Source organism: Lichenostomus cassidix, chromosome W (assembly GCF_008360975.1).
Source record: "Lichenostomus cassidix isolate B80296 chromosome W, HeHo_3.0, whole genome shotgun sequence".
Lineage (NCBI taxonomy): Eukaryota > Metazoa > Chordata > Aves > Passeriformes > Meliphagidae > Lichenostomus > Lichenostomus cassidix.
In genome coordinates, this window is record NC_139510.1 from 10314050 (window position 1) to 10327642 (window position 13593).

Sequence of the window (13593 nt, forward strand, 5' to 3'; positions counted from 1 at the left end):
GGTGGAGTCACCATCCTTGGAGGTATTTAAAAGATATATAGATGTGGTGCTTAGAGACATGCTTTAGTTGTGGACCTAGATTAATGGTAGGACTTGATCTTAAGGGTCTTTTCTAACCTGAATGATTCTATATATAAGTTTCTAGGGAGAAGGAGAGCAAAGACCATGGTCTGTTTCTTATTTAAAAGCAGGAAATTCAAAGCTGAATAGTTTTTAGGTTCAAAATACAGTGATGTCTTTTCCAAGCACATATCTAATTGTTCTATGTGGAAAATTACTGTTGTTATGTGATTTTTGGATTGAGTTAGTAGCCACAAGATGAATATTGGCTGAGGAGGATGATCACAGATGACACTTTGCTATTATAGAATAGTATGGCTTACTCTTTCATCTCCAGATCAGGGCATGGAATCAATTAATTAATTTCCGGTTACAAGAATGTAGTTAATTTATGTAAAGTGAGGGGTTGTCACAGATCTAGTTAGCAGCAAAGGCTGAGGCAGTAACTGAAGAAGCCTGTAGTTAAGGGATGAGAGTGTCAGTTACTTATATCTTTAATACAGATAGTGCATGCAAAGGAATTATGTTGGTTTTTTCCTCCTTTAAGATTCCTACCTCTGCAGTGGAGATGCCTGGATCAGCAGATGTGACAGGATTAAATGTTCAGTTTGGAGCTTTGGAGTTTGGATCAGAACCTACGCTCACAGAATTTGGATCAACTTCAAGCAGTGAGAATACCAGCCAGGCGACCAACAATAGCTTGAACTCAAAATCTGTCAAGTATGTGTGAGTTCCCCTCCTGCATTCTTGCATGTCTTCTTTAAGGGGTCAAGTTTGTGCCAAAAACATCAAGGCACAATTGCCATGTAATGGGAGAGGGAAATATGACATGTAAGGTGAATGTGTGCCCAGGTGGCCAAGAAGGTCAATGGCATCCTGGCCTGTATCAGCAATAGTGTGGCCAGCAGGATCAGGGAAATGATTCTTCCCCTGTACTTGGCACTGGTGAGGTCACATCTTGAGTCCTGTGTCCAGTTCTGGGCCCCTCAATTCAGGGAGGACATTGAGGTGCTGGAGTGAGTCCAGAGAAGGGCAACAGAGCTGGTGAAGGGTCTGGAGTGCATGTCCTATGAGGAGCAGCTGAGGGAGCTGGGGAAGTTTAGCCTGGAGGAGGCCCAGGGGGGACCTTTATCACTCTCTACAACTCCCTGACAGGAGGGTGGAGCCAGGTGGGGGTTGGGCTTTGCTCCCAGGGAACATGGGACAGGACAAGAGGACATAGTCTTAAGCTGTGACAGAGGACGTTCAGGTTGGACATTAGGAGGAATTTCTTCCCAGAAAGGGTGATTAGAAATTGGAATGGGCTGCCTAAGATGGTGGTGGAGTCAACATCCCTGCAGGTGTTTAAGGAAAGACTGGACATGGCACTTAGTGCCAAGGTCTGGTTGACAAGGTGGTATTAGGTCTGGTTGATAAGGTGGTATTCAGTTACAGCTTGGACTCAGTGATGTGAGAGGTCTTTTTCAACCTAATTGATTCTGTGATTCTATGAAGTGTTTTCTGTTGATGACATTTAAAGAAGAAACTTATTTTCTGTTGACAATCAAAATCTCCCTGGATGGGTCAGTGTGAAGCTGGAGATGACATGAATGTAATATAACCTTATAATTAAGCTACCCATTATAGAATTGCTATTTTGTGTTTAATCTTCCTGATTTTCAAATTTGTTTGAGGGTTTGTTCCTCACAACACAATTTTTTTTCAGTTCTTTGGTCCAGGAGAGATGACCATTTTATCATATATGTGTATTAGTAGATTGGCACCGGATTACACCAGATGCTTCTATGGGATGAGAAAATAAGCCAGTCTTTCAGTATGCAGAACCTCTTACTGAAATGCCAAAATGGCCAATGATAAATGCCAACATACTAATAACCCATATTTTCTATCTTATTAATTCAAAATTTGGCTTCAGTAAGAAGTTTCCCAAAGTTAAATCAGAAATATTATTAAAAATGAACTTTCACATTAATTTCCAGTGCTGTAAACTAAAACAAACAAGCAATGCTGTTTAGAAAGTAAAACAATTCTGCATGTTTTAAAATATGTTTCCTCTTTGCATAGTTCTGTTAGACTGCTATTTAATGACAGAATTCTGTTGTTAAAAGAGACACTTTATGGATCTACTTGTTTAAAAAAAAGAGTTTATGTTCATTAATATATCCTTTGACAAGGTGAAAATAACATGACCAAAAAGTGCTTGTGTGTAAACTCTTGTTTTGGTTGGGCTGGCAGGAGGAAGGTAAATGGTGCTTAGTTGTCGGGGTTTGACCTTGACTAAATGCCAGGCACTCTGGCTCTCTCTCCTGCCACAAACATGCAGAAGAGGGGAAAGAAAAATAACTGTTAAACACACACCACTTTCATGAGATAAGTGAGATAGGATACTGATGGCAGGATGCACGGAAGAAGGGCAGACAGGCTCTAAACTTAAAGTTGCAAAGTGATTTAATTACCTAAGAGAGTCGGAGGATAAATGAGAGGTAAAAATAAACTTTCATACACCATTTTGTTCACTCACCCCCCTCCCTCTTACAAACCCATTTTCTATTCACCCCCCTTCCTCATTCCAACCAACAGCTTGGGTAGGGGGGCAGGGTGTGGGGTATTTTCTCAGTCCACAGAGCAGGTCCATAAATCTATTCATCACCACAATTCCTATACTACAAATACTCTTAATCTCTACTTATCTCTCTCTCTCTCTCTCTAGACAGTTTCTCTGCTCTTATCCCTTCCCTCTTAAAAATCTGTTTCTCTGTTCACCCCCCCTCCCTCTTTCCAAACCAACAACACGGGCAGGGGGCAGGGTAAGGGGTTTTTCCTCTGGTCAGTCCATCAGGGAGAGGGGGTCCTCTACTTACCCACGGGGTCCCTCCCACGAGAGACAGTCCTCTGCGAACTTCTTTGGCGTGGGTCTGATCTCACGAGCAACATCCCACCCGAATTCTGCTGCAACATGAGTTCTTTTGTCCATAGGGTGCAGACTCTCCCAAGCTGAGGCCAGGCTGCTTCCATCCCAGGAGCAAGGCCTTTCTCTCTCTTGCAAGGCCTTTGCAGCTTTAACTCTCTATAGGAGACTCCCACTGGATCACAGCTTCTTCCAGGCATCCACCTGCTCCTCTGGCATAGGCTGTGGGAGGATTTCTGCATCCCTGTGGACTCCATGGGCTGCAGGGGGAACTTCCTGCTCCCCCCTGGTCTTCACCACAGCTAGCAAAGAGTTTTCAGCTCCGGCACCTGGAGCACCTCCTCCCCCACCTTCTTCACTGACCTTGGTGTCTCCATGTTGTTCTCCCTTCACATATTTTTACCTCCTCCTCCTCCTCTAGCTACAAAGAAGTGCGTGACTACTTTTGTTTTGTTTTTTTCTTAAATATGTTTTCACAGAGGCGTAACCAGCACCTCCAATTGGCCCACATTTGGCCGGCAGTATGTCCATCACCTTCAGAGCCATCAGAGATTGGCTCTGCTGGACTTGATGAAAAACTTCCAGAACTTTCACTCAGGACACACAGGAGCCATCTTTGTGCCACTCCCCACCCCTCAGACACTTCTTCAGGCCTACTACAACAGCTTTTGAGGGGTTTAAATCTCTCTTAGATGTTAAAGATACCTTGCTGATGTTCTGGGCCAAGCTAAACCACCACATTAGTGCAGCTGATGGTTTTGAAGCAGTGATTACTGGGGACCAAAGCAAAATTATATATTTTTTTCTCATTATTAGATTTTCTAGTATAAATAATGTAGATTTGACTGCATGTTTAAGGTAGTTCTAGATAACTATATAGGAGCTGATATTTTCACTAAGGTATTTGAAATGTAGTTTGCCATGTTGATAAATAATTTTTACTTTTTCAGTGATCCTTTGAATACCCCTCTGCCAATATCCAATACAGTACAGGAGTCCACCTACACAACCTCTGCCATCAGCTCTTCCAGTCTGACCTGCTCATCCCAGAGCACTAGCCCAGTAACAACTTCCTCCTATGAGCAGACTTCTGTGCATAGTAGGATAGTGTACCAAAGCTCCATGGCTCCGTCTGAACCAACCCCTGTTGCAGTTACAGTGAGTGAAATTCAGAAATAAGACTTTGAAAAAGGGGAAATATTCTTATCGGTGTTAGACTTGTATTACCCAGATATGTTAATATTTTAACCAAGCCAAGTGATATTTTTGATTCCCATGTCCACTCTGTTGTTTTTTCTTTTCCTATTTTGTAGCCATTTCTTGTATTTGGGATATAAGAACCTCTGCTTTTATGGGTTTTGACATCTTAAATTACTCTTTGACGTTTATTCTTAGTAATACTTAACGTTCTAGTTGAGTTTACTTCCCTGAAGCTTAGTTTTCAAAAAAGGAACTATCTCTGTATGTAAATATCAGTCATGGTATTTTGCCATAACTTGACCATTTCTATCCAAAGGTATATTATTTATTAAATTATTATGGCACCTAGAAAATGGATCCCAAACTGTTTATTGCCCTTCCAGCATTACTCTTTTGTTGGATTTAAACAGCAGTTGGAATTAGTTTCATCTTTTATTTTAAAAACCATAAGGAGAGATCTAATCTAGAACAGAGAGAGTCTCAGGAGATATTCCAAAGCACCTACTCTATTTGTATATGGAATGTAAGTTTGTTTTAAGAGATTTTATTTTATCAAATATTTAAGGAACTTGTGAGAGTTTGTAAGTTTATTTACTCCTGGCCTTTATTATGTAATGGCTCAGTCACACTTGTCTTCTGCACTAGCTCGTATGTACTGGTGAGGATCAAGCATAGACTATCCACTTCTGTACTCCAGCGTTATCCAAAAAACAACTGGTGCCTCTCAAGTCTTATCTTTCAATGGAAAAAAATTGGCGTCTCTGTGTAACTTGGATAGTTAAAATTGTGAGTTGCATTAGATCAAAAGCACAACCATTTCCTATATGTTAATGCAATTCTTTCTTTCATATCGGTGTGAACCTGAAGTTTATGTTATATACAGTAGATGGGATGGTCTCCTGCTGATGGGTGTATTATGGGCAGTGTATGGGATTCTGTGTGTTCAGGACACCTTGCACCTGCGACAACTTTATTATGTGATTTTGTTAAAGGCTGTAAAAAAAGTTAATTTTCTGTCTTTTTGGTCTCCCGATTTAGAATGAATATAGAATTTTGCATGAAGCATGTTCTGTGTGTGATTTGGTCTGAAAATTTAATGTTCCTGTGTGATAATTTATTCATTCATTTCTCCTTTGTTTACAGAATGGGCACAGCAGTGTTAGAACACAGGCAACTCTTGACAGTAAGTTTACAAAGCTTGGTTGTGCACAGGGATTTCTGATCTTTCCTTACTACTTGCTGTGTGTGCACAACTGTAGCAGGGGTGTCTGGTTTAAGGTTTTATATTGTTCTCACTGACTATTTTATTACTGACTCTTTTGAGTTTATTTTGTATTTCCATAGGATATACTACTTGCTGCTTGACTAAAACTGCAGCGTGAAAGCAGCTCTATTAAATCTACAAACCTAAGCAGTCTTAGAATTAAAGAAGCTGATTTGCTGCTGCTTTTTCTTTTGAATTTATCTGCCAAAACTAGTATAAATTTAAAAAATAAAATTAAAAATTAATTTAAAATTTATTAGTAATTCTTCCAATTCTCAGTCAGGAAGCTGTGAATAGCATTTAGCTGTATTGACACAAAATCACATTCTCTCAATGCACCTCTCATTGGGTGTAGTGCTACTTGTACTCTATTAAAAGCCCGTGGGAAATAAGGGTGACTAACGCTCCCTCTGCCAGGTACCTTGCTCCTTGCAGCGGCATAAGAATAACATAATACTGGCTCTGATACAGGCATTACTGTTATCTTCATTTTGGCCAGGTTCTAATGTGGTATTTTACTTGTAGCACCCCTACATCTCTGTTCCTGGAGTTAAAATAATTAAATTAAATTCTAGTATTCAATCTTCTGACCTTTGTGTGCTGCTCTGTGGAAGTTTTCAAGGGCAACAGTGTGAATTAACATATTTTGGAATTCCAACACATTAAGTCTGTTTTCCTCTTAAGCATCTCTTCAGGTAGGTCACTAATAGGACAGCCTTCTTTTTTTATACTTCTGAGTAGAAAGAAGATGGGCATTCAAACCTATAAACAATGTTTTATTAGTGCTAAATTCAATTTAAATGAGCAGGGGGAGTGTATATGCCCAAAGAGTTACCACAACTTTTCAAGTGGAAAAGTTTCTTACTCTTGTGTACAGAATTAATGAACAATTTATTAAATTCACTACAGGACTTGTTTTTTTGCTATGGAAAATAAAGATCTGAGAATTCCTAATATTTTTGTAATTATTCTGTAACAGCTTTATTAGTCCCTTTTTCTGAGCCAGTTCCCCTTTGAGAACACTTGTTTTTTTTCTGTATCTCAAGCACATAAGCTGGAATCAGTCTTCTTCCATGTATCTATTTAATGAATCCAAATTATTATGTAATTCTCTGTTTTTAACATTTGAAAGTATTGACATTTTCCCTTCTGCATGTGCTGATACTATTCTTAGTTCATAGAATGGTTTAGGTTGGAAGGAATTTCGCTTCTAGTTCCAACCCCCTGCCATGGGCAGGGACACCTTCCACTAGACCAGGTTGCTCCAAGCCCCATCCAACCTGGCCTTGAACACTTCCTGAGATAGGGCAGCCACAGCTTCTCTGGGCAACCTGTGCCAGTGCCTCACCACCCTCACAGGGAAGAATTTCTTCCTAATAACTTATCTAAACCTACCCTCTTTCAGTTTAAAGCCATTCCCCTTTGTCCTGTCACTACATGCCCTTGTGAAAAGTCCCTCTCCAGCTCTCTTGGAGCCCCTTTAGGTACTGGAAGGCTGCTACAAGGTCTCCCTGGATCCTTCTCTTCTTCAGGGTGAACAATCCCAAACTCTCTCAGCCTGTCTTCACAGGAGAGGTGCTCCAGCCCTCTGATCATCATCTTGTCCCTACTCTGGAGTTACTCCATCAGGTCCACCTCCTTCTGATGTTGGGGCTTCCAGAGCTGGACACAGCACTCCAGATGGAGTCTCATGAGAGCAGAGTAGAGGGGCAGAATCCCCTCGCTCGACCTACTGGTCGCACTGCTTTTGATGCAGCCCAGGATACACTTGGTTTTCTGGGCTGCAAGTGCACATTGCTGGTTTATGTTAATTTTTTCATTCACCAAGACCCCCAAGTCCTTCTCCCCAGGGTTGCTCTCAATTCATTCTCCACCCACCTTGTATTTGTGCTTGGGATTTCCCTGACCCAGGTGCAGGACCTTGCACTTGGCCTTGTTGAACTTCATGAGGTTTGCATAGGCCCACCAGTCAAGGTCCCTCTGGATGGCATCCCTTCCTTCCAGCGTGTCGACCGCACCACACAGCTTGGTCTCATCAGGAAACTTGCTGAGGGTACACTCAATTCCTCTGTCCATGTCACCAACAAAGATGTTAAACAGCACCGGTCCCAATACCAACCCCTGAGGAACACCACTCGTCACTGGTCTCCACTTGGACATTGAGCCCTTGACTGCAACTCTTTGAGAGTGTCTGTCCAGCCAATTCCTTATGCACTGTGTGGTGCACCCATCAAATCCATGTCTCTCCAGTTGAGAGGCAAGGATGTCATGCAGAACAGTGTCAAATGCTTTGCACAAGTCCAGGTAGATGATGTCAGTCACTCTTCTCTCATCCACCACATTCCCCTTTTTCAGTCAGTGGTAACTTCACTGGACTGCTGTGACTTCTCAAATATGATGGATAGTGGCTTAGCCACTTCCTCTGCCAGTTCCCTCCAGACCCACAGATGTATCTCTTTAGGTCCCATGGACTTCAGGTTCCCTAAATGGTCTTGAGCCTGATCTACAGAATTTCCTTCTCTGTTATCAGTTACTCTCATGCTTATTGCCAAGGCCAAGACTTCTTGATTTCTGTTTGTATAGCAATCCAGCAACCTGACTTGGGTCATTTAGTGAGAAAAACAAACCAGTAACTTGAACAAACTGTGATGTGTACTTTCCAAATATATTTCTGAATTTTGTTTTGTGACCATTCTAAGATTGTCTTCACATGCATTGCAAGGTAGTGATGATCCACTGGCTAATGGTCTCTGATGTGGTATGGAAGCATGGCCCAGCAGAAGGGAGGGCTCAACTCTCTCTTACTTTTATTGGTGAATGAGTGCCTCTAATTCTGTGTATTATCTTAAGAGAACAAGAGATAAGTGTAGAAACAGCTGGGTATTCTGTTAGGCAGTAGAGTTATTCAGTGTCTTATTACAGTATAGTGATCCTTTGGAAAGGCACATCTGTGGTAAACAAGTTCTACTCTGTGTACCTGAAAAAGCACTATTAATGCTTAAAGCTTTTTGTTCTCTAGGTCACATAAAGTTAGACAATATTTGATGACTCTTTAGTCATCAAAAGTGCTTAATGCTGTGCCCAGTTGTGGCCTTTTATCACAGCTTCTTTTATTCTACTCCATTAAACATTTGACTCAGTTCTCTGAACTGGTAAGTTGTATATGCCCTTGTACTGCAGCGATCCAAGTCTTAAACATCAAAGGTGCTGCATAGGTTGCAATGAAGAAGCAGAACTGTAGGTAAAAGCAGGTTTGTACAGTGCAAATGACTTCTGTTTGTGGAACCAAATGCAAAGAATTTTAAAGTGAGGATTGACTTGTGAGCAAAAGTTACTAATCCAGATAGTGGGAGGTGAAGTGCAGAAGACTAGTTTGCTACATGTTGCACTGAAAATTATAAATCTATTGTAGGTGAAGAGCTTAAAGGGAAAAAATGATACTTATGTTGCTGTTTGAATTTTCATTAATAGCCTGATTCTTGATACTGTTACTGGTTCTTAATGATCAGGTTTTTGTAAACCAAGGGGAGAACACTGTTGGGTTCCTGGATCCAGGCTGGGATGTCAAGTATGCTAGAATTTGTCTTTGAAGGTCTCTTTTTAATTTGTCGCAGCTACTTCATCAGTTCCTGCACTTAAGACAGAGCCTTCTCCCTCACTACCTTCTGCTGGTTCTCTGCCCAGCATGGCATCCACCACTGCTTCACTTCTGCCTTCAGCATCGCAGCACACAGCAACTTTGCCCAGCTTGCCTCAGTCCAGTGATCTGGCCAGCAGCTCACTCTCACAGTTAAGCAGGTACAGTAGGAGTTGTGATAAACTGAAAGGGGTTCAATTGTTGAGAAAGGACAGATGTGAGGGTAATTGTGTATGGGGCTGTTAGGCAGCAGGGTCTCCTTTTCTGACATTAACTAGAATAAGAAGAGATATTCAGAAGAGGCCAGGATGTTTCTGGTTGCAAAGTATGAGCTCTGGGCTACCTCTTAATGATAGAGTAGCTGCTGCCCTGAAGTTTTTGTGGTTGTCTTGGTTTAAGACAAGTTAAGAAGTGGACACTTTGAAATAAGTTACCTCTCCTTTAGTTTTAACCAATCCCTTTCCACCAATGAGAGGTGAATACGAGTAGATATAAGTGAAAAAATAACAGTTTACTAAAAAAAAAAAACAAAACAGCAACAGGCAAAAATAACAGTAATAGTCACTAGTTACAAAGTTGCTGAAATCTCGTGGACTCCCCGGGAACAAGGAGAAATAAAAAAATGGCAGCTACCCCTCCCTCAGGATGGCACCCTTCGCAGACAACCACATGTGGAAAGATAAAGATGGCAGCAGCCCTCCCCCCTCTTTTCTTTCCGGCGGCGGCAGCTCCGTTAGTGAAGGCGGCTGGCACATTCTGGTGGCTGGAACTTGGTCAAGGGCTAGAACTCGTGGAGGGATTTTGCCATCCTCTCGGCAGAAGGTGACAAGGCAGCCAGCTTGGGCGACTTGGACTCTGCACCTTCCCATTTCAACTGGGCACTGCTGGTGGGCTGGGACGATCGATCCTATGGAGCGGGGCTGTTCTTCTCATCGAAATTCCGCCGCTGCAGAGCAGGCACTAGTGGAATTTGCCTTGAGGCAGTCCAGGACCGAGAAACACAGCCTCTGGGAAAAAAAAACTACCTGAGGCAACCCTCTAGGAAAAAAACAAAAGAAACCCAAAGGAGAACCTCCACCCACACTGCCTCAGCTCTATCTCCCTGCAAGAAGAAAGGGAAACAAGCCAGAGCCATGAGGCAAGAGAGAGCTCTGCCTGAGTGCCTCAACCTTAAAAAACCTGGGCACCTCCTAGCCCTTGCCCCACAGTTGTTTTTCTGCTGCAGGGTCTTAACGAGACAGTAACAATTTTGGGCACAGATAGATATGGAATACAATAACATTTTGGGTTACCCAGAACATATATATAAACAACTTTGTGTTTCAAGTGGCTCTTGCTTCAATCATGTCAGCTAAATTGATTACCCCAGTTTGTTTTTCCTACTTTTTCTGCAGTGTCTGCTGTTTGTTTAGTGTTGTATGTTTGAAATCATTCCCTAACAATTTACTTCCTGGCTAATTTTGAGATATCGTATTTTCATTTACATTTTTATTTCTTAAAATTAGAAAATTAAATGATTCCACAGGGAAAGTGTGTGCCTTTTTCTAAGACATTTCCTTAAGACACTTTGAAATGTCAGATTAGTGTTCCTGGAAGTGCATTTAGCACAGCTTAGCTCATTCACACTGTCTGTCTGATTATTTAGTGCCTGTTACTTGAGCTTTGTCCTTGGACAGGTGACATCCTGAGGCTGTACTGGTTATGTTTTAATACTCACCTTTGTACTGTATTTGTTAATATATGAAACTAATTTTATGGGCTATTACAGGGGGGTTTTTTCTGTTTCACAGCTAGGACATAGGCTCTTAATACACTAGTGTTTTCTGTTGAATAAAAAGGTAAATGTGTCAAACAACAAGAATTAATTCATTCACATTGAAAACATCTCCCCACATTTGTTTGTTGAAAAGCTGTATACACTGGTAGAAATTTTAGTTGGAGGATTAATGCTTTTGGTCAGATACAAAACACCATGAAAGATGATTCTTGAATTCCAAGCATGTCTGGCTTGGTTGGGCCGGTGGCTCTTGTCTATGTTTCTGCCATAGGTCAGATGGTAAATTAAGGCTTTTAGAAGAGCTGGGGAGAGTGGGCAAGGGAGTGGTTTAAAAGCATATGTGGGATTTAACTGTTTCTTTCCTTTCCGTTTGAAGTGGTGTCGTAATTCCTGTAGGCAGAGAATAGTTTTAAAGAGTCAAAGTAAAATTAATCTATGAAACTGCCAAGATTTATTCTGGTCCCGCACCTCAAAGAGCTGCCAGAAGTGTTTGCCCTTTAATTAGGGCATATAATTTAGCCTACAACTTTGCTATGAAAACTACTGTATTTTCTTGTGACTATTTCCATAGAGAACACTAAAATATTTGTTATGGTTAGGATCTCTCTTGCTTCTGATTTCACATGAGGATGGTTTTTTTGAGCATGAAACCTAAACTAAAGACATGCTTTTTATGTCTTTGCTTTGTCAGTGTTCAATTTGTTTATTGTGTTGTAAGTTATGTTCTTGACCTTGAATGTAAAGTATAACTTCTGTCACTGTAAATGTTTAAAAAACCATTTCAGTCACTTTTCAGGGAGATATTTAAAGATCTTTGGACTACAGATGTATGTCAGTGCTGCTGTTAGTGCCAAAAGTTCACAGGCCTGGTCAGTTAGGGAAAAAAGATGGTGCTAAAGCAGAGTTGCTTTCTAAAGCAAAGCTATTGCAAATGTTTTTCATCAGGGCATTCTTTATTTTCATATTTTACAGTATATGTTATTAAACTGAACTAATAGTTCTGATTCATCTTTTCAAAGAGGAAATGGGTTTTGGTAGGGTGTAGTGGTATGAATTGGCCTTGATTAAATTGACAGATTCTGTATTAGTATGGCTAACTTTTGGGCTTTCACAGATGTTCTTCATTTGTTGGTTTTTTGGGGTTTTTTTGAGCCCTGTCTTTTGAGAGTTTGTTGGGGCTTTTGGTTGAGTTATGGAGCAAATACCCTGCAGTTCTAATTGGTTGAACTAATGTTATACAGGTTATGTGAGAAATACCATAATGAGTCAAACCAAAGCACTATCTCACCTAATTAATATTTGTGTCCTGTGGCAAGCAGCAGCAGTTGCTCATGGAAAGAATGAAAAACAAGCTATGCGTTTGTGTGCGCATTCTTCTGGTTTTGGACTTTACATGTCTTGGAGTCATTGCTACATAATTCCTGAACCAGCTGTTGTTTTTCAAAAAATATAGTAATTTTATAAATATAAATGAATGGTGTTTTAGATGTTTCTTGTTAGTAATAGTTGTCTCTGTACTTCATTTTTTTTAATTAAACGGTAGTAGGATATTAATTAAAGGGAAAATGTAGGGGTGTGTGTATATATACACACACATTTCTACAGAAAATTTTTTCTTTATTCTACTGTGTGTGTATGTGTATACACATACCTACAATTTTTATTCTTTAACTAATATTCTACTACCTACTCTGTGTTTGTATATATGTGTGTGTGTATATACATAGATATATATTAAAATGTTTTAGGAAAAATAATTTTGTTAATTCTTTGCAATTTCTTTCTAGCTCCCTTTCCAATCATCAGAACAGTCTCTCCCCTGCCTCAGTGTTGTCTTCAAGCACATCACATGTGGTAAGTCCTATTTCCATTCCCACAGATATTTGGCATATAGTCAGTTTATCTGATGATTAAGACCCTCTCTTAGTTCAGTGTGTCCCAGTATGCTAAGAACTGAAACAAGAGCTTTATCTCAGGGAAGGAGGACTGCCAGCTCTTTAGTGGTAAAAAAGTCTTTACCACTTGTGATTTGTACTAGATCAGGACTAGCTATTACAGAGACTTGCCAGTCACACAACTGTAGAGGAAATTTTTGTGCCAGCAAGGAGGGTTGGAATACAGAAAGAATTTCTTATAACAAATGTGTTTAAAAAACAAATAAAACTTTAGATGTGGCTGTCTGAAACTGCTCTAAAATGTGGACTGTTAGCAGTCTCCACTGGAGAGGTTAGCTGGCAAAATGCAGGTGATGGAATGGTACGTCATGACAAATGCCTCAGGACAGATGATTTTAGAGGTTACTATGTGACGTTGTCACCTGTGTATTTAATGCATTAGAGATAACAAGGCAAATGGTAGTGAACACAGTGCTCTAGATGAGGTTGCACAAATGAAAGTCAGAGAGACACTGCCTTGTTCTGTCTGTACAATCCTAGTTGAGGTGTGCAGATAGGTTACTGCTTTTCTTTATGCTTGAATTTTGGTTTGCAATGCTCCATCCCTGCTGTATATGTAACTTAAAAATCACTTATCCAAATGTCCTCCTTTTTTGTTGTCAGAGTTCTTTTTGGCTTCTGTGTGTTGATGATGCTGTTTTGCAGGTGTGATCAGCTTACAGTTAAGGTGCTCTAATGTTCTAGATTCAAACCAGGAACTCTTTTATCCTCATGTGTTCCTGTAATGCATTTTGTTTGTGTTTCAGTTTGCCACATTGACTCTGTTGCAGGGCACTGCAGTTTTAATCTTTT

The 13593-nt window shown here is 40.6% G+C and overlaps 1 protein-coding gene and 1 non-coding gene across 9 annotated transcripts in view; both read left to right on the plus strand.

The window, feature by feature from the left end:
• LOC146425479 (ubiquitin-associated protein 2-like) overlaps positions 1-13593 on the plus strand; it is a 147373-nt gene that overhangs the window by 89221 nt on the left and 44559 nt on the right. For all 8 annotated transcript variants that reach the window (XR_014846495.1, XR_014846496.1, XR_014846497.1 and 5 more), the window contains 5 exons: positions 608-780; positions 3919-4126; positions 5312-5351; positions 9047-9230; positions 12634-12700. Coding sequence is in view for 5 of the 8 variants with exons in the window: in XM_085041574.1 (XP_084897700.1) it covers positions 608-780; positions 3919-4126; positions 5312-5351; positions 9047-9230; positions 12634-12700 (672 nt within the window). In the remaining 3 variants the exon portion in view is untranslated. The remainder of the gene's footprint in view (positions 1-607; positions 781-3918; positions 4127-5311; positions 5352-9046; positions 9231-12633; positions 12701-13593) is intronic.
• Positions 218-300, plus strand: LOC146425480 (small nucleolar RNA SNORD121A). Its single transcript, XR_014846653.1, has one exon. It is a non-coding gene; the product is annotated as a small nucleolar RNA SNORD121A (small nucleolar RNA).